We start from the raw sequence: 20,443 nt of genomic DNA on the forward strand, positions 1-20,443 counted from the left end.
CCCAAACTGGCCAAAGGGGTATTCCATACCATGGGGCATCATACCCAGTATATGAACTGGGGGGAGTTGGCCTGGGGGGAATTGCTGCTAGGGAACTAACTGGGCATCAGTTGGCGAGTGGTGAGCAATTGCATTGTGCATCACTTGTTTTGTATATTCTAATCCTTTTAGTATTATTATTGTAATTTTATTATTATTATTATCATCAACATCATTATTCTCTTCCTTTCTGTCCTATTAAACTGTTCTTACCTCAATCCACGAGTTTTACCTTTTTTTTTCCTGATTCTCTCCTCATCCCACTGGGTGTGGAGGGGTGAGCGAGCAGCTGTGTGGTCCTTAGTTACTGGCTGGGGTTAAACCACGATGAATTCCTTCTGTGTTGGCCTGCTATAGAAGTGTGCAAGTAAAGAAATGACTTGTGTACTTGCTTGTATACTTGGGAGAAGTGTGCTTTAATGTTTTGCTGGAAATTGGCTTTCTTTGACCCATTTCCTAAATCTAAATAACTATTCCTAACCTTCTGAAGATTTATTAGTACAGTGTCTGTATTAGTTTGGTAGTCTGGTATGAAAAAAGAGAACAGGAATTGGTGGGCGCAGAGAAGATATTTGAGGTAGGTGCCACAGTGCTACAGGGAGCTGTTGTATCTGAATTATTATTATGAAGGTGATGATTGCCTCACAGAGCTCATATCTTTCCAAGTGCCTCCCTCCACCTTCCCTTTTTCCAGCATCATGCCCCACTCTCCATGCACTTCTTAGCATGTTTTCCATTGTCCCTTGTGAGCTATTATTACCAATATGTGTGGGTGTCACTATGTATACTGCCAGTATTTATAGCTTTGTCATATACTGTCAGTATTTATAGCTCTGAAATCAGATTTTCAGTTGAGGAGGGCAGGATTTAACTTATGAAGTCCCGGAACTTGTGTTTGTCAGGAGAGCAAAAAGACTTGAAAAAGGATGGGATAATGTGATTTTAAAGGTAAATGCTTGAAGAGTAGGAGCAAGGCAGCAGAAAAGGCGGACAGGGAGTAGACTGCTGACCTGAGAAGGTGGCAGCATTGAGGAAGAGAGTAAACACAGTAGAGAGAATCCTGGTCCCTTCTGCAATACAAGGCAGCACTCAGTTGTGGTGGGGTGGGTTGGTTGGTTGGTTTGCTGAGAATAGTGTGAAAATTGTTTCCCACCTGCCTGTAGGTATTCACTTCTCTGGTGTTTCTAAAGATTGTAGCTCCCTCAGCTTTCAGTTTTGGTGGATTGAATGGGTTGTGGTTGAGCACACTAAATACCACCTCCAGCTCCTTTTCATCCTTTTCCGCTTCCCCTTCCACTGAAAAGAAGGGGTCTCAGTAAAGTAAAGTAATGAAATATGAGGTAAACATTTTGTTCAGTGTAATACAGGAATTGTCCTGCTGGTTCCTACTAAGAGGGAAGAAGGATGAGTGAATGTGGTATGTTGTTTTGTGCTCTACAGATGAGCTATGGCCAGAGTGTTAATTAAGCTGCTTCTACATGGTGAGGCCAATACAGTTGCTTCTGCGGATTGTGGAATCTTCACTTGTAAAATAACATAACAGCCATTCTTTCTACTTCAATTAAGTATTAAAAAATATGATTGCCAAGTAGGAATACTAGAAATAAATACAAAGCTAGAAGTTTAAATACAGTTGATTACAGTCAACTTTTAGTGTATTTAATACATCAAACCCTCAATAAAATGTTTGCAAATCTTATTTAAAATGGGGTTGAACTGGTTAATACTTGACTATCTAAAATGTATGTAAATAAGTTACCAAAAAGCCATTAAGTACTATTGTATAATATCAAATTCTCAGTGGGTATAATTGCCAAAGTGGGGAAAAACACAGTTGTAAAGAACCCTTTTTTTTAACGCCTCTCCTCCAAAACCAATAGAATTGATGTTTTTCTCTTTTTGTTATGATAATTTTGAAGAGTAACTCTACTTTTTCTAAGTCTTCTACCATAACCCCTAAGAGATTAGATTTTAGTCAAAGTGATCAAGCTGACATTTTCCAAGGTCATTTTCTATATGTAGTGTGGAGTACGTGAGTGGATTTCAAATACACTCGAGTAAATCACAATGACAAGAAACAGGGGGACACTGAAACCTTATGCTGTTTTCTGTTATTGAGTGCCCTAGCAGGGGGTTAGCCTGGATGAAAAAAATGAAATATAGAAGCATAGGCTGTCTGACTTATTTGGTTCGTTTCTCAATAGCAGCTGTGTTAAAAGTTTCTGAGGCTGGGATTCTGAAAGATTCTGTCTCCCTGCAAATGATTACATTGAAATCAATTGATCTGCTAGTCCTTATAAAAGTATACAATTCAAAATTCCTTGCAGTGTATCAAATAGAAAGCTTGTGTTACAGTGTCTATTGAAACAGGAATCCTTAAATGTTAACCAATATATAGATGCCAAAGCAAGTTATGTTTTGTTTGGGCTTGGTTCTCTGAAGCCTTGTTTCTTGAAGATATTGCTGTACCTGAAGACTGTATTTATATAACACTAGAAGAAAATAATCTACTTACTGTTACACTTTGGCATCCCTCTGAGAGTTATATGCCTGCAGCAGGTATAACGGTACTCTGCAGGCACCAGTGTGACTCTACGAAATGAAAACTGGCGGTTTCCTTTCCTTTCCTTAGCAGAGCCATAGCAGTGTAAAACAAAATGTGTTTTTGAAGTATGCTACAACATAGCAATAGGCATCTAATTTATTTATTACTTTGGTGTGGATAATGCTCTGTGGGGAGCTGCAACAATGGTTTATCATCCTACCTTGCCTTAAAAAAAAAAAAAAAAAAAGAAATTGACAGTTGTTTTCCTGTTCTCAGTGCACATTTGTTATCCCAAGACAGACCTTTTTCCCTTAAAGCTAATACATGGTTCTCCAAATGTTGCCTGGGTTTTCTTTTCCTTTTAATTATTGTCCTTATCCTTTTTCTTTCCTTAGAAAACATTTTTAGGGTTGATTTCAAATTTACCCTTCTACAGAAAATGAGGGCTTTAAACTTTGAGGGGTGACTGAGGAATCAGGGTAAAGATGGTAGCAAAGGCAATTTTATTTATTTATGTATTATCTTCAGAATATTTTAATATTCCTTTTCCTTGGTACGTGACATGTTACTGGAGGCTTCCCTTGGGAGCAAATATGCCTAGTTCTGTCGATAGCTGTTTTCTGGACTCGTATGCCAGTAACTATGGTATAAAGTGGGATAACATATGCTGGCGGTGTTTGGTAAGGCGTTGGACCTCTCTTCTTGTTTCTGCAGTGTGCTGAACTGTTAGAAGGTCTTGTTTTCTGTTACGTTTTCCTGCAAGTGCTATTCTCTGGCTTCCTTTCAGCAGTTCAATCAAGGAGGAGTGTCTGTAGGTTCACCTTTACTTAGGGACCAGCCATGGTTGAAGGTGATGCGGTAGCATTCCTCCAAAACAGCACCCCCAGGTGGACACCCCAGGTGTGGGATTGTTTACTTCACTAGCTCTGCAGTGCCATTTCGTGGGTGTAAACCTGCCTTCTTAACCCGAAGTGGAACGGCTACACAAAGGAGTAATTTCAGATAAATAAGATACGCTGGAGTATCCTGTTGCTGGCAGTTCAGTGGGCCTGAGATGCCACATAGATGTTAGCAAATATGCGTGTGCTTCGTGTTCTACTTCAAAAAAACATTCAGTACTGGAGCATTTCTAGACTACTGTGGAGAAACTGTTGACATGATAAACAAAAAATATATCTGCCACTCTTCTGGCTGGGAAGCTAAGCCTTCAGCTGCTTGAGTACTCCCCACTTACTCTTTCCTGTTTGGGTGTAGGCTGTAGGTTCTTCAGAGTAGAACTGTCATCTGCTATAATGTAAGCCTCTGCCTGATTGGAAACTATGGGTGGTGGTAATAAATGCCTGGAGAGGGATGTATTTGAGGCACTAAATATTGTATTCATTTAACAGTATGCAAGTGTGGAGAAGAATGGTGAATTCTTCATGTCTCCTAATGACTTTGTCACACGGTACCTGAAGATAATTGGAGATGGTTTGCCTAATGCAAGCACTGTACAGCTCCTTGCAGGTGTGGTGGATCAGACAAAAGACGGGTAAGTGGGTTTTTTTCTGTTGTTAATTTAAAAAATACAAAATCATTCTTCCAAAACAGTCTTGATGTCTGACGGGTGGTGGGGTTTGGTTTTGGTTTGGTTTGGGGTTTTTTTTGCTTTTTTCTGCTTGCAGATACATAAAGGAATACAGTATCTTTTAAGTGGGAAGAGTAGAAACTATGTTTTGGGCTGCATGTACCATATAGCTGAGCAAACCATTTTCTATCTATTATGTATTTTTAACTCATTGCACCTTTCATGTTTGTTGACTGGCTCCCCTAACTCCTGCTTTCCTTTCCTTCCATGAGTCTTTCTGTCTCTGTTTACTGTATGTATCTGTCACAAACACATTCAAATAGCAGTCCAAAATAAGTTTAGATGGTGTAGGAAGAGATCGTATTAAAAACTGCCCCGGCTTTGTTTTGCCATAGCACTGTTAAAGGTTTTTGCCACTTTTTTTTTTCCCCTAAGAGGGAGTAGGAGCAACCAAGGTATTTAGGGAGCCACTTCGTAGTCTTGGGAAGACAGCAGGGAAGTCGGTTGCACATGGTTTGCATTTGAAAGGCTGGCTTTGCCAATAGGCAAGATTAGCTACTGCTCCATCTTCCCCCTTCTTTAATGAAATCCTAGATTTGCTTTTGGTACTTGCCCGGGCAAGGTGTCTCTTCACCCATATGAATGCATTTTTTTAACCCTGCCTTTAAAGTATCTTTAGAGAAACTTCAGAATAATTAGCTATGGGCTTAAAGTTTGTAGTTGTGGCATTTTTAGAAACCAGAAAACTTCAGGCATGACTCATATCAGTGGTTGCAGAGAATAAAATGGGAGATAAATAAAGCATGACTAGAGAATGCAGGCTTCCTAGGGAACAGATGCATGTATAACTGAGAACTTTTGCAACAATTTCTGTGCTTTCTTCTGCTCAGCCAGCCTCATGTATTTGGCAGCTGGGTACCTTAAACCTTGCAGATGAGTTAATGTGATGATTGTTACCCTTGGTAAAAGAATTCTGTAAAAAGTTATATTCGTAACATTGGCATGATGGCAGCAAGAAAATGGTGGCTTCAGGTAGCGTTTGACTGAAAACATTAAACATTTCTCAGATTTCTTCCCTTGGTTTGATGCCTGCAGAAACGGTCTTTGCCAAATTACATGGCTTCAAATCCATTTTGTAATAAGAAGATTGAGAGTATAATCCATACCTTGTGATTTGGATCTTCCTCACAAGCAGAAGCTGGTGTCAGAAGAGCAAAACGTAAAACTGTAGCCTATGTGAAGTTGTTGACAAGTTGGGATTTCATAACTTCGCTTGAACTTGTAGGAGTTTTGCGGTGTAGTATTGAGGCTTCTAATTGCTGCTTTCTGCCATGGGTAAGGACTGTTTCTGCAGTCCAGACTGTGCAGTGACAAGGGACTGCATGTTCCTAACATGTCTTTGGAGAGTCTTTTCTGGTATTCAGGCTGTCTTCTTGTTTAGCTGCTGTACTAATATGTGAAAGAGTGGAGAACGTTAAGAAAGTGATTAGCATCCATCTCTCTCTAACCTGGCATTGTAGCATTTTTTTACCATGTGGCCAGGCATTTCTGCCTTGTTCTAGTGGTGTATAAAGTAATTTGCAGAGTGATCGTCTGAAGCAAGGGTCAGTTGCTTTTTGGTTCCTGGAATGAAATCTAGGGACAGCAATAGGACCTACTGGTCTTCTCCTATTGAATTCTTTCCAGCTTGGCAGTCCAGAGCTCTAGGTTTTAAAGTGAAGTACAAAACTGCTTTTGTTAGTGTCCATTTTTAACAGGCTGGTCAGTGTTTAGGGACTTACACGTGTTTAAGGTCATGAGAGTCTGTTCAATAATTTAGCTTTATTCCTAGTATAAAGTAGAAGGTAGCTTGCAAGAGCGACGACAAAGTTAATTTTATTATAGTGTTAGTGGCTTAAAGTACTGCGGTTCTGAAAATACTGCTAGGATATTTCTAGAAGCATTTACCCACTGTCTTGGATCCCTGTTTTGCTCTGAAGAAGCATCTCTTCTTCATGACTGATGAGCGTGACCACTCTCTCAGCCCAGAACTACCAGGATTGCTCCTAGCACTTTTAAAAATGCTTTTTAATTCCTTCTGATTTTGATGAGAAGTTAGGTACCGAGTGTAATCAGTGAGGAATACTAAAATGAGTAAGTCACTTGGGTCAAAGGCAGACAGCACAAGAGCTTCTGACACATGAGCGAGCAAATAAATAGGCAAAGAGTTGCTTACCCCAGGGCTGAAGAATTCCTGAGTGTGGAGTGTAAAGAACAGTAGCTCTTATGTACAATCTTACTGTGGTTGCTGTGGACAAAATCTCTCATGTAGCTCTAGCACAATTCCTGCATTGCCAGAGATTAAAGATTTGAGGCTATCTACAGGAGCTGCTGTTAGTGTGACAAAGGTACGAGACCTCTTAAGGCAGACTTTGTCATTCAGTGAATATCTGTTGCCTTGGAAGCAAGTTTTACCTCCATTTTAAGTCAGGGCATAGGGTTATTTGGAGGTAGACTTTCCTTCTGACCTCTTACGGAAGCAGGTTTTTAAGATTTCCTTTAAGAAAAGGAAATGCTTTTCTTGCCGATGGCCAGAGAAGCCTATCAAATTAGTAGATCAGTAATAATACAGATTTTTTTAAGTCTTATATTGCATGGCTGTAGTTTGTACGAAACGGACTTAAGGGCTTTGATGGGTTTCTGGCCTTAAGCTTCTCATTCCTAATTTTAGTACCAAAACAATGCTTCATTTAGTTTCAGCTGGATCAGAAACTTCGCCAAAATACACTGGCTTTCTCAAGACCTATCAGCAACAGGCCAGGCATTTTCCATCCTGCCTACTATAACATACTGTTTTTCAGTCTTTTGTTGTACTTTTAAACATCTGTCTAACAAAATAAGTTTTAACTGCACATCTCTGTTTGGACTGTAGTAACCAACACTTTACTGAGAAATACTGTATGCTTTATTTTTAGAAAGGACAAACTATTCAAAAATAACACCTGGAAATGCCAGCATTTTCCATTACTATTGGATATAAATTTATACTCTAATGCATCAATTTATACTATACTTAGTTTACCTAGGTTGCAGCATAAAATAATAGATGTAGCTTCAATTTGTGTCCCATTATGCTATCAAGTTTAAATTGCTGATACAGTAAAAACATATGCATTGATTTCTGAAGAAACCTCTTCATCATTGCATTTGTATGTATTATTACAGTGGGTGATGGCTTTTTTATTTTGCATAGCTACATATGGACTTTCTTTGGTGGGAATGCATTATGTCTATGTGGTGCCCAGATTCCATGGGTGTGAGCACCAAAAGAAGCAGCATGGAAGAAAGGAGAGAGTAGTAAATAGTGGGGTTGCTGCATCATACCCAGTTGTTATGTTTGGACTGTAGCTCTTGTGTATGGATGTTTTTAAAATATCAAGATTTTAGCCTTCCTCAATAAATCATGCCAATATTGGGACTGAGAATGAGGATGTGAAGGTGAAGGAAGACTTTGACCAGTTGGGCAGGATATCTTCAGGATTGAAGTAAAATTTTGTAAACATCTCAGCTTCCTCTCTTTGTGCTGTTAAAATCACTAGGCTTTTCTCTGCTTTTGTAACATAAATGAGCACTTGTTTAGGTAGATAAAATAACTCTTAAGTAGTATATTGAAGTCCATGTTAATATGTGCTGTTTAATGACACCTAATGATATTCAGTGAAGGGTTGTGCTAAACCCAAAAGGGTGATGCTAAACCAGAGAGAAAATGTGTTACCCAGGCAACTACCCTTGTGCGGTACAGAGAAGTGAGCATATGGCTATGCAGTACACATTATTTCAGCATCTTTAAGCATTAAGAATCACACGTGTAATTGACTGTGAAAAATTACTGCTCAGTTACTGTATTGTATGGTCATAATAGAAGTAAATGAATACGTCATTGTTGCTAGAATAGATCTGTTGGGAATCACTAGCAGGCTAGTCTACTTAGGGAGCAAAAATACAATAAGAAGAAAATAGCTGGTTTAATTAACATGTAAAAATTGGGTTAATTTGAATTCAGCTGGCACAGCAGATATTAATGTCTCTTCTTTAACAGTCTGGCTAGAACCACACAATTTGTACACTTTTAATCTTCCTAGTACTATGAATAATTGTTTTTAAAAATGGATATGGGGTTATTTTAAGCATCTCTCTCTGACTTATTAGGGGGGTTTATTACTTGCAAGTACTGACAAAGAATGCTTCTACCAGTATAAAATCTTGTAGCAGTGTTAATACATGGAGTTTTAATCAAATCCAGGCCTGGTAACATGGAGTATGTTCTTAGCGTGGTGCTGGGATTCTGTGAGGATAGGTGCTGTATTTCTTTTCTGTGCTGTCATCACTGTGTTGGGATCTGTTGGTAAGGACATAAGCTGGTTGTTGTTTCACACAAAAAGCATCTTCATCAAAATGCTGTTGGCAGATATTTTAGATGTTTAATTCTAAACAATCCTATTCTAGAGTCTTGTTGCCCGCTGTCTATTTTGTTCTTTCTCTGTGTGGGCTTTATAATCTTTGGGACAGAAGAGTTCAGTGCTTTGTATCTGCTGTTGTGGAAGTTGTCAGGTATGTAGCCAATAGTAATGGATAATAATGAGCTTTTATAACCTGTAAGTCACATAGTAACAATAAATACGCATAAATGCAAAACTAAGTAGGTTGTGATATATTGGTTTAAAATTCCAGGAAATGTTGCATTTTTTTAAATTTCTTTTGGCTTAGGAGAGATGGAAGTTTTCTTCCATATAAAGACTGAGTATCTGTGTATTCTGTGTCTTAACAGTTGGGAATACTGAGGGCTCCCAAGGAATTTAAAATAAACAACTTGATGGCCTGCCCATGTGCTAACGTGTGCATATGTAGCGAGTCATTGGCTTCTTTGCCAGCAAAGCTTAAGGCATGCTTATATGTTTACTGGCATCCGCAATTGTGAGTTTAATATTAAGAATACCTGAGGAGGTTTCTCTTTATTTATTTCTCACACTACATAATAACCTATGGTGGCAAGTTCCTTGAACTATTTGTTAGACTATTTCTGACTCTACATATGCTTTCTTTTATTTAGTGCATATATATTGAGGGAGGTATTGAGGGAGGTAAAGTAGAACAGCTTTTTGGCCTTCTCTGTGCCATGGTGATTTTTTTTAACGTCCTCTTTTGTTCATCTTCTTGTTTCATGTTCTTCACAGAAATCAACTTCTGTTACCCTATGGATGTTTGACTGCTGACATGCAGCAAGCACACTTCTGTGTGACTTGAAATTAATTCCCTTAAGACGGGGTGGCTGGAAATTGCTGTACAGTCATGGGTCGTCATAACTTGATAGAATGTCTTTTCCAACCTATTCAAATACTTTGCTCTTCACTGTTATTGCATACTGAGTGGAAGTTTTCATTGAACTGTCTGCAGTGTCATTTTGAGTCAAAGTCCTAAGGATATAGTTAGTTTCTAATAAAAAAAAATATTGTATGTGTTTCTTGACATTTGTTACACCGAGTTTTGTGCTTCTCAGAAATAAGTCTTTGTTCCCCAGCTACTGCCACGTGAACCCATTAAAGCTATGCGCTTGCTACGCTGACATAAAGCAGCCTCGAGAGAGGGCAATCTTAAACCTCCCAGACTGCCAGCAGGCCCTACAGCCACATATTTGAAGATCATTTTAAACTGTACAACCTAGACATTAAAGAAGTAGCAGAACAGAAGAATGGTTGGCCTTTGCCTTTTTAAGAATAGGAGTTTGATCTCCATTTGAACTCTTGGGTGTGACCCAGAGAAATTAGAACTGCTCAAGGTCTTTGCTGTAGCCAGTCTACTGCTGGAAACAATGCCAAGTTGTCTAATTATGTATTTCTGCTTATTAACTAACTTAAGGAAGGGCACTTCTGCTTTTATCTGTGCTCTGCTACTGCGCTCATGTATTGGGAACCTGTCTGTAATGATGAATTTGAATAAACTGCTCTTGGGCTGAGGAGTGACGTGTAGACTACTGCTTGAAATTTGTGACTCAACATGCAGGACTGGAGAGCTGCAATGGATGACTAATAAGTTGCTAGCAAACAGATCATACATTCCAACTGGTTCCTTCTGAAGTGAATGGCAGCATGTAGGTCTCCAAAAGCCTTAAGTACTGAGTCTTGAGGGAAGTTACTCCTATCATTATTGGCTCTCTGTCTTGCCAGTGGAGGGAGGTAGGCTCCCCCAGAGGGCAGTTCAGTTAGACATTAAAGCTGAGGTGAGTAGCTGTGCTGAGCACTTTGCTTATTTTATGTTCTGTTGTGACTTGCTGAGAGGAATAGTTCCTCGTTCAACAAAGTCATTTCCATCTAGCGTTATAAAGGCCTCCTGATGGTATTGGTGATAGGGCATTTTAGGATAAATTTTAATCCCTATTGGTAACATTTTGTACACATTTTGGTTGTGATCTTACTTCTTCTGTATAATCTATCTTATATTGTATTTCAGTTTCCTGCAAGCAAGTGGTTTCATAGCTCTTGCTTTTTCCTTCATCCCTTAGGTTGATATCCTTTCAAGAGTTTGTGGCATTTGAATCAGTCCTGTGTGCTCCAGATGCATTGTTCATAGTAGCCTTTCAGCTGTTTGACAAGACTGGCAAAGGAGAAGTTACTTTTGGTAAGACCGTTATTAAATGTACACTCTTAATTTAAAAATTCCTACTTATGCCAAACTATTTCACCATCTGTTACTGTAGGAAACACAGTGATTGGTAGTGGAACTACACTAGTGCCAAGCAACTTCCTGGCTGAGTTTTTTTAATCGTTTACATGTGCACAATATGAAGTTGAGGTCATGGTCATCTTCATGGTTTTCTCTGGAGAACTTGTCACTTCTCTTTTTCTCTTCCCCAAGATGCTTGTGCAGGTCTTAAGAACAGCAGTGAAAGGTGACTATAGGAAATGATTGTAAAACCGCAAGAAAGTTGCCAGAAGACTTGGGTGAATGTTGAGTCTGAAATTACCCTGAATTATTTTTTGTTTAAATTGGCTATATTTCAAGCTGGCTTCCTTTAAACTTTCTTCTGTGAGATTTTACAGCAATAAATCCATTATTACCCTACCCCCTCAACCGCCCCCCACCCCCCAAAAAAAATTCAGCTGTGCATTGGAAGTGTGGTGTTTGCACTGACAACATGAGAAATAGGCCAGTTTAAAACTTGATTATGGGGACTGTTTATTTCTAGATACTATAGAGACAGCTTTTGATATCTGCAGGATTATCTGCCACCTGCCTAATGATAAGGGCCATTCTGTTTGGAAGAAGGATTCAGAAATTTGCAGGTTTTAATAACTTTGAACATTGAGGTTGCACTTCAAAAAGCATGGGCAATTTTTTTGCCCTAAATACCTACACTGAATAAAATTGCTATTTCTAATCTGCTACATTTGGACATGGTTATCCATATGTCTCAAGTTTTATTAATTGGCTGTTAAACCGTTTTAAGTAAAAGGAAAGTTGGATGACATTGGCTTTTTTGTCTTTCTGAAATGTATGGTTCACATGTCCTTTTTCTTTTGCTAGTGTTCCCCACACATGTTTTATGCTCAGTTAAAAAATCCCTTCCCTTTCCATTTGAACTGACAAGATCCTGTTACCATTGCTTGAAGCATCATAGTATTCCTTCTCCCATTTCCAAAAATCTGTATTTGAAGTTGTGGCTGGTGAGAAGACTTGCTGTCTCTTCTTTTGTCTATTTTGGTTTTTCATTATTTTGGTTGTCTGTTGAGGTTGTGAAAGATGTGCTTTTTGTGTGCTATATTACTTGTTAGAACAGCTTTTAAAAAATTACTACAGATGCTAAAAGATTTGAAAGAATTTCAGGAAGAAGTTCTGTTGATCATAACCTTGATGAAGGAAGTATTTTATGCCTAACAGTCTTGTGCATGTGTATGGATAGAGAGGTAATGAGAGATGGCATGCTTTTAAATCAGGAGGGCACGCATATTTTGCAGAGGTTTTGTTCCAGCGCAGACAAACCAGGGTTCTTGGAATGCCTGTGATGTGCAGGTTCTTGTCTGCATCACAGCCTCTGGTTGCTTGGAGCGCTCGTTAATAATCTAGGAAGAACTGTAGTCGTTTGATCTGAATGCTGAATCAGTCCGACTTAACTTTTTAACTCTTGGCATTCTTGTTTGTATTTTTCCTACTGGCAAATGCTTCCCTTGGGGTTTGACACAGTGAGTTAAGGGATTTGTTTGGCATTTGAAGGCCATTGAAATCCTTCTAGTGATGAGAGAAACTCCTATGCCAGGCTGTATTTAAGGTATTTGAAAGAGGAGGCATGCCAACATTGGCAGAACCTCAGATAGCTTTTTTTTTTTTTTTTTTAATTCCTTCCTCTCCCCCTTTGAAAGTATAAATGCATTTGTAACTTTTGTATAGTACCTTGTGGCTACTACCCCAGCAAATGCCTGGGAGCGGGGAGGATGTAAGAGCTGTCTGTGTTGTGCATTCTCAGCAGAAATGGTTACCTTTAGACAAAGCTAGTTTCTATTTTCTATCATAAGAAAAAAAGCGCCCCCCCCCCCCCCCCCATGAACCCCCCTAATATTTTCACGAATAAATTATTACAATACTATCCTGTAACTTTGCCACTCAGTGCCTCAGTCATGAGTCTTTGAGGTTAATTATAAGATCTTTTTCCATTGACTTGAATGAGAGTGGGATCAAGTCCTTATCAAGGTTAGGAGACTTAAATAGAGGGTTTGTATACTGTGGAATTACAGTGTGAAAGGAACAGAAGAAAAGGGAAAGGATCGTTTTTCACTATACTGCTGTTAAGTGTAGTATCTCAAGGATGCCATTATAAGTCTGTATCTCAGTTTATTGTTGCAAAGAAACAGCATGGCTTATCTGTGCAGTCATTGTTTTTCTGTATACTGAGATAATGGTATAAATATTTTAGCTTATACTGAACAGAATATAAGGCTTCCCAGCTGTGAACTTCACATTTTCTACTAAGCAATTCATCCAAATCTTATTCTTCCACAGGTGCACTTAGCTTGGCATCATTGTAAAACAAATTAATAATGGGCTTTGTGTCAATGAGCTTTTACACTGAATGCTACATCTAGGCTGTGGATATTTAGAGAAATGTTCTGGGTAAAGGAGTTCCAGTATTTAATACTTTGCACTTACATTTCTTGAAAAATGCTGCACTCTTACTTCAGCTTCTGGGTTGGAAATGCCTTTGCATTTTAGCCATGTATTGACATCTCTACAATTTAAAATGTTCCTTCAAGTTACAAGTTAACTGTACCTGGTTCTTTGACAGAGCTAGCATGTCTTTAAAAGGGCTGATCCGCAAACGGTGTGGGTACGTGGGGGTGGGTGGGAAGTATTTCTAGTTTATTGCTTTGTGAGCTGAATGAAATGGCCACTAGTAAATTAGTGGCCAGTGGCTGATTGAGGCTACACCTGGCTGTTGCATCATGTCGTAGATTTATCCGCTGCTGAAGTGTCAAAGCTTTGACAGTTTGCAAGGAGTTAAAGCTCTCAGCAGGAAAGTGGGAGGAAGTTTAGCTGGCTTTTAAATTCGAGGCAAAGAGCAAACCATTGCTTCTTACTGTTGAGTGTTGACAGGCACATAAAAGCTGATAATGTAAGTCCAGGGGTTTAAGAGACTTAGTAGAGTTGCTTTTTTGTCGTATGACTGTATTTTAATGCCTCATTAAAGAAGCAGAGCCCTTTGAAATTCTTTACTAGATGGCATTTAAAAAAAGGCAAGATGGTTGGGTAAAAATGTCAGTGTTTAAAAACTAAGTCATCTTAACCTTCATCTCTAATTTCAGATGGATAAATGAAATGATGGGAGCTAACAGTTCTGAGCTGTGAATAAATAACACAGCTGTGATATCCAGGGACTAGAATTTTCCTTTTCTTATACTGGTTCTCACAGCCCTAGTGAAGGGCAAAATAAGTGTTGTCCATGTTGGTTTTACTGACAGAGAAAGGAAAGGCACAAAAAGACATGAGATTGCCCAAGTCTGTGTTGCCAACTGATGTTGAACCTGGCTTTGAAGATTTTCGTTCTGATTTGTTTTAAAGTAGAATTTCCCACCAGACAGAAATTCTGGCTCTTGTACTTAATGAAATGTCACTGTGGTATAGTGTGTGTTTTTCTGGTTTTGGGGGTATTTTTTAAAGGTCTTCTAATTCAACCTGAAGCTGTTTCAAAATGGATGCCGTGTTGTGCTGCTTTGAGAAATACGAGTATGCTGTAAAACAAGTCAGTCCTTTAATTTAAAAAAAAATAATAATAGAAAGCAAACCAACCCCCCCCAAAACCCAGCAAAAACACAAGGGGAATGGGGATCCTAAACCCCAAATGGTTGTTTGTTTAGCATAACAGCTGCAGAATCGAGGAATGTAATCTGCTTTTGTTTCAAGACAAAACTTTATTTACATGTAGACAGCAGCTATTGTGGGTCTCTGCTTCTGTTATTAATTCAGTACATTATATCAGTACAGTCCTTAGGTAAACACATTAATTAAGGATACATCTTACTAAGCACTCCTATTTGCTTATCTGATACTTGAATTGCCTGAATACTTGTTTGTAAACTTTCTAAAAACACAGCTCTTAACAGAGGTTTAAATAGCTATATAGCTATTGTGATAAGCTTCAGAATTTTTCCTCTATGATAACGTTCTGATACTTTTTCAATATGCAAAGAATTATTACAGGAGTCTCACAATTGCTTTCCTGACCGAAGGATTAGGTTCAGACTGTGTGAGCTAGCTCTTGCTTTTGTTACAGAGGATTATTTATTTTATTCTTTGCCCTGTAATTGCTTGGTATGACTTGGCTCTTCTTACAGGATCTGTAATTCTTTTATTTTTCTTGCACAACACCTAGCTTAGTGATGCCCAGCCTGATACACTCAATACCATGTAAAGCAAGGAAAAGCTAAATCTGAACTACTAAAATTAATTGCTGAGGCTATCAGCTTTGATCAATTGATAAATTGCAATATTCAGTATTTCTCAGTGAAATTTCCATTGCTGGTTCAAACTGGTTAGAAACCATTTGTAGCTAGTGATGTGTTTGCTTACACCTACACAGTGAAACATTTGTTGGTTTATAAATGACAGTTGCCTAGCTATGATGATCCCAACGGCAACATTACAAATGCAAAATTTGTTTAGTCTCTGATTTTTTTTTTTTGTTGTTTGGACTGGATTTTGCACAAATAATGGCCAGTTTTAATTAAAAGAGGATGTAAAAAGAGGATATTTTCTTCAAAACAATTTTTGAAATCTTCTTGATACTGTTTTTGGAGAATTTTGTTTCTAGACATATGTTGACTTGGCAGGATTTTCTTGTTTTGTTTTTTAACTAAAATGTTAGGTAACCAGGCAGACTTACATGAAGGCATCTTAAGTAAAACAAAGGCTATTTAGTCACAAAGTGAATCTGTCATTTTAAATATTAGGAGAAACTCCATTCTTTTACACAGTTGTGTTTCATTTGGTCTGGAAAATACAATTGAGTTTTCTAAATCATCCAGAACTGAAATTTGTTTCAGTTTGTTCTGTGTTGTTGGTTTCGTTTTGTCTTTTTTTTTTTTTTTAAATCAAAGTTGCCTATTGACAAACATCAGGCTGATGGCTGAGCATATCTTTTGTTCATTACCAAAACCTAAGGAATGATCACAGAATTATCGAACAGTTTAGGTTGGAAGGGACTATGGCAGCCATCTGGTTCAAACCCTTGCAGGGCCATCAAGACCAGGTTACTCTGGGGGCAACATCTGTCAAGGTTTTAAATATCTCTGAGAATGGAGACTGCACCCTCTGTGAGCAAGCATCTTCCAGTGTTTGACCACTGTTACAGTGAAAAATAATTTCCTGATGCCTAGTTGGGATTGCCCATGTTCCAGCTTGCCTCCTGTATTTCCACTGTGTCTCTCTATCTTCCCTTCACCCTCCCATTGGGTAGTTGCAGACATCAGTGAGGTCCTCCTTTAGCCCACCTTTCTCCAGGCCGACCAAACCCCATAGCATCAGCCTTTCCACGCATGTCACGTGCATCAACCCCTGACTATCTTCTATGGAGAAAATAGAAGTGCCATTTTATTTTAGTTAGCCAGGTTATGCTGTTTGCCTTGGTGGAATGGATCTGGTTTTTTTTATTCTTCAGGGCAAAAGGGGTAAATTTAGTCTTTATGCTCTCATGGGGCCTAGTGCTTTCCAAACCTGTGGTCTTTGGGCTCTGGCAGTTTGTTGCTCATTTCTAATGAGGCCAGGAAAGGTAATAAAGAAATGTAAGGCTGTTGCCAGTAAGCTGAAATTATGGATATTCACAGCTCAAGTAGAAATATTTTTAAGGGATTGCATCTTGAAAAAATGTTGAAAACCTTTTCTGTAAGTCAATTATGTAATATTTCATGTATAAATTCACGTTATTTTCCCTTACATCCAAGGAGGACAGAAGCAGCAGACAAGCTTGGACCCAGAGTCTTAACTGCTGAGACTGATGGTACTCTTGGAAAGAGCTTGCTTTTATTTGGGTATTTGCAATGTTTAGCAGAGGTAATAGAAGTGCTTAGGTATCTCGGTCAAAAATCAGGGCCAAGCTGAATTGGTCAGTGTATGGATATGTCATGAGGAAGTGAATTCATAGTTTTTAGAAGTGACAAGAGCATGAACCACCAGAGCAGGGGAAGGTAAGAGCATAAAAAAGTGAGAACATTTTCAGCAGAGGGGTGAAACTTGAAGCTTATCATGGATCTCTTGATTGGGAAAAATCATAAAGGCACAAGCATGTTTGCTGTGATAATGTTTTCATTAATGTAAAATAAACCCATAAGACTGCTCTTTCCCTGTTGAAAAGTTTGGATAGGGCAATTAAGTTACAACCGAATGAATTTTGTTCAGTAGCTAGTGCCTCTCTCCTAAAAGGGAATGCATGCTGAACTTTTTTGTTAGGGTTCGTACTGGACTTTATGGTTTGCTGGGGGCTTTTGGGGGATTTTTTGGTCGTTGTCATCTTTAAAAGCCTACTTACAACATCTGAAAGACATTTTGTTAGCAATGCTGGTCTTAATCTCACCTCTGGGTACAACAGGTGCTATATGATCTTTGTTGCTTCTTCCAACCACAAAATGGATGTGGTTCACATCTGAATGGAAGCAGACACTTTTAGTGAGAGACTCCAGCCTTCTGCTTCTTTGCCCTGCTGTGACTGCTTCTGAGGGTGCTGGCACTCCGTTGGGGCTGTCACAGTACAGTCTCTTTTCTGCCTGGAGATGTGCCAAGTCAACCAACTCATTTTATGAGGGCAGCCCAACAAATATTATAAGCTTTTGCTTTCCATTGATGTGCTCCAGATGTTAGTATGTTACCTGGAGGTGAAAAAACGTTGTGAATGCATCCATTTTTTGCTATATGTGGAGCTTTATTGCACTTCTTTAAATGATCAGTTTGCACTACAAAAAGACCCACCCTGATTTTTGGACCTGTTTTAATGACTTATGAGCAGTGTTTTCTGAACAACTGAACATAGATGCACACCAATATCAGATTGGCATGCATGTGTTGTATGGTATCTTGTCAGAGATCGGAAGAACTGCTTAGAAGTCCCAGTTCAGTGGGTCAAAAATCCACTTTTTATTGAAGGCTAACTGTAGATTTGCATGATTGACTATAATGGCTCCAATTTTAAAAGATAGAGGTAACAGAAAGCACTTCCAGTTGGTGGGATAATTCAAGGATACTACATGCTCAGATGGCTAAAATATTGTGCTTTCTGCTGCTACTTCATGCTAGTTAAAAAGAAAGAAATAGTTGTGGAAAAGGTGGGGAAAAAGCCAATTTGAGAGTAAATTTCAACTATATGAGGTCACTCTTTGGTTAACAGTAAGCTGAGGGCTAGCCATCTTTCATACAGCTGTATATCCTGTTGCGAAAAAAAAGCCCAACATGATTACTAGGCAGCATTTGGGGAGGAACCAGAAGCTTCCACACCAGAATATATTTAAACTGTGGCAGCAGCAGTGTACCACTTTAAGCTTGATTTTTATTTTTTTTCCCCATCCCTTTTTCAAATTGTCCTGGAATTACAGATTAGAAGGTAAAAACTTCAGCAGGCCCTAAGAGCTAGGAAAGTGTTTTGTTATTACAAATTTTAATATGAAATTTCAGATAGCAAAATACACATACTTTTGCAGTGTGTGTAATTTAGTTTTCTAAATTGGAAAATCTGCTGTTACCTAGCAGTTAATGACTATTTTTTTCCAACATTTGGAATGCAGGACCTGATTTGATAAGCTGATAAAAGAAAACAAAACTGAGAACATGTTGGAAGTGCTCAAAGTGAAAATTACAGTTTAGGTAGGTTTGGGGGTAGATAGTTAGACATTTTAATTGAACTAAAATAGTTTTATACTAATACAGTACTGTTGTGGGAGTACATTTTGTGGTGCATTTGAAATTGAAGTATTTAAGTGGGGGAAAATGTATGTTAATGCTTTGCAAGAAAGTGATTTTTTTTTTTTTTTTTTTTTTAATACCATCTATCTAAGCAAAATAGCTGTTAAAGAAATAGAGCTCTCAAGTCTGTGCTGGAGAGTAAAGTGTAAAGTTTAGGATAATTTCTTCGAGCCAGGAGTTTGCTTTTATCACTTTTGTTGGTATATTAAACTGCTGTGGGAAACAATCATGTGAATTCTGAGGTAAATTTGTATTCCTGGACAATTACAGTGAAATCAGCCCCTGCCAGTGTAAAAAAGGGTGTTGAGTCAGTCTGGATTCTCAAAGTCCTGTGTTTTTAACATCTCCATGATAGGGGTAACAGAAATGAGTCCAGATGATGATTTCACTTACCCACATGGAAACAAGGGCATTGAATTTGATATGACAGCTTTGGTTACACGCAACCAACACTGGCTTATGTTAAGTAGCAGAAACCCCTGCTTGTGCATTACAATTCAGCACTAGTCCACAGCTGGACTAGCTCAACATAGTTAAATTGGTTAAAATGACCATTTTTATTATTTGAGTTTAATTTTGTCTTTGGGGATTTTCTCTGAATTTGGAGTAACTAGGTCTGAAAAAAAAATAAGCTACCACTTACATGTGCATGCACACACAGAAAATTATCAGAAGAAGTAAATTTTGTGCTTTTTAGGTGTTTATATGCAAGTGTATATGTGCAGCTTTATTTTTCAGGTGCAGATGAAACTGATCTTAGTCTAAATAGATTGGGTGCACTAATGGAGAGTTTTGCACTCTTTTGAATGAATCTGTTTTAAAACAGTAGCAGTACCACATGATAGAGCACAGATAAATTGCACTGACCTGAGCTACTATCTTTTTTCAAATCACCCCCCCGCCCCCCTTCTTGAGTCGTGTAATGCAATCCCATTATCTTCAGATTATGTGCTCTGTTTCTACTCTGCCAGCTTCAGTTTGAGTGTTCTACCAGATACCTTCCTTGTAATATTGTGATATTTTAAGAAGGAAAGAACCTAATTTAATTTTTTATTAATTCAGAATTGCAGAATAGACTGTGGTCCATGTTTTGTGAGGAATTAAGAGGCAGTGAAAGTACAGCATTAGTGTATTATTTCAGGGCTTCTAACCTGAGGAAGAAGGTGGCTGTAACAGCCCTTCCTTTTCTTACTGCTTTGCTGAGGGAAGTTGGAGGGATGAGTACCTTTCCTTTGCAATCCTTAGTAATCAAGCTATTCCAATGTGTTACTTAATTTACAGCATGGCCACTATAAAACTGTTTCAACTCATTTCCTTGACAAAGCAGCAGCGAGATGAAGATTATGATTGTAGCGCTTGTACTTCCAGAGTGTTGTACCTCTTCTGGGTGAATGGGGATAAATGGACAACCCAGCCAAGTGCTTGGACTGCCCATCATTCCACATCTTAGCTGAGTAGATGTGATGTTGGCATATGTTTTCCAAAATAAAAAGTCATCATTACAGGACATTTAGTGCCAGACCGTAGAAGGATGGAAATAAACTTTTAACTAGCTGTGTATTTGAAGCTCACAACCGTAAATAAAAAAAAACAACAAACAAAAAACCCAAAGGAAAAAAGCCAACCCAAACCTTGGATAAACCCCAACAATTCCAGTAAACCAGGATAATACAAAATATTATTACTTGAGTATTTTTGACATGTATGTATGCACATGTCTCTGTACACGTATGCTTTTGCACAAGTTTATTGTACTTCTTCTGTAGCCAGGAGCAGCAAGGGGCAGCTGCTCTACCAGACAGGTGAGTCTACAGCCGAGC

The 20,443-nt window shown here is 38.5% G+C and overlaps 1 protein-coding gene across 6 annotated transcripts in view; it reads left to right on the forward strand.

The window, feature by feature from the left end:
• SLC25A13 (solute carrier family 25 member 13) overlaps positions 1-20,443 on the forward strand; it is a 105,120-nt gene that overhangs the window by 25,952 nt on the left and 58,725 nt on the right. For all 6 annotated transcript variants that reach the window (XM_049798832.1, XM_049798833.1, XM_049798829.1 and 3 more), the window contains 2 exons: positions 3,973-4,115; positions 10,690-10,805. In XM_049798832.1, coding sequence (XP_049654789.1) covers positions 4,006-4,115; positions 10,690-10,805 — 226 coding nt within the window. In that variant the 5' untranslated portion in view covers positions 3,973-4,005. The remainder of the gene's footprint in view (positions 1-3,972; positions 4,116-10,689; positions 10,806-20,443) is intronic.

Source organism: Accipiter gentilis, chromosome 4 (genome assembly GCF_929443795.1).
Source record: "Accipiter gentilis chromosome 4, bAccGen1.1, whole genome shotgun sequence".
In the NCBI taxonomy this organism is placed as follows: Eukaryota; Metazoa; Chordata; class Aves; order Accipitriformes; family Accipitridae; genus Astur; species Astur gentilis.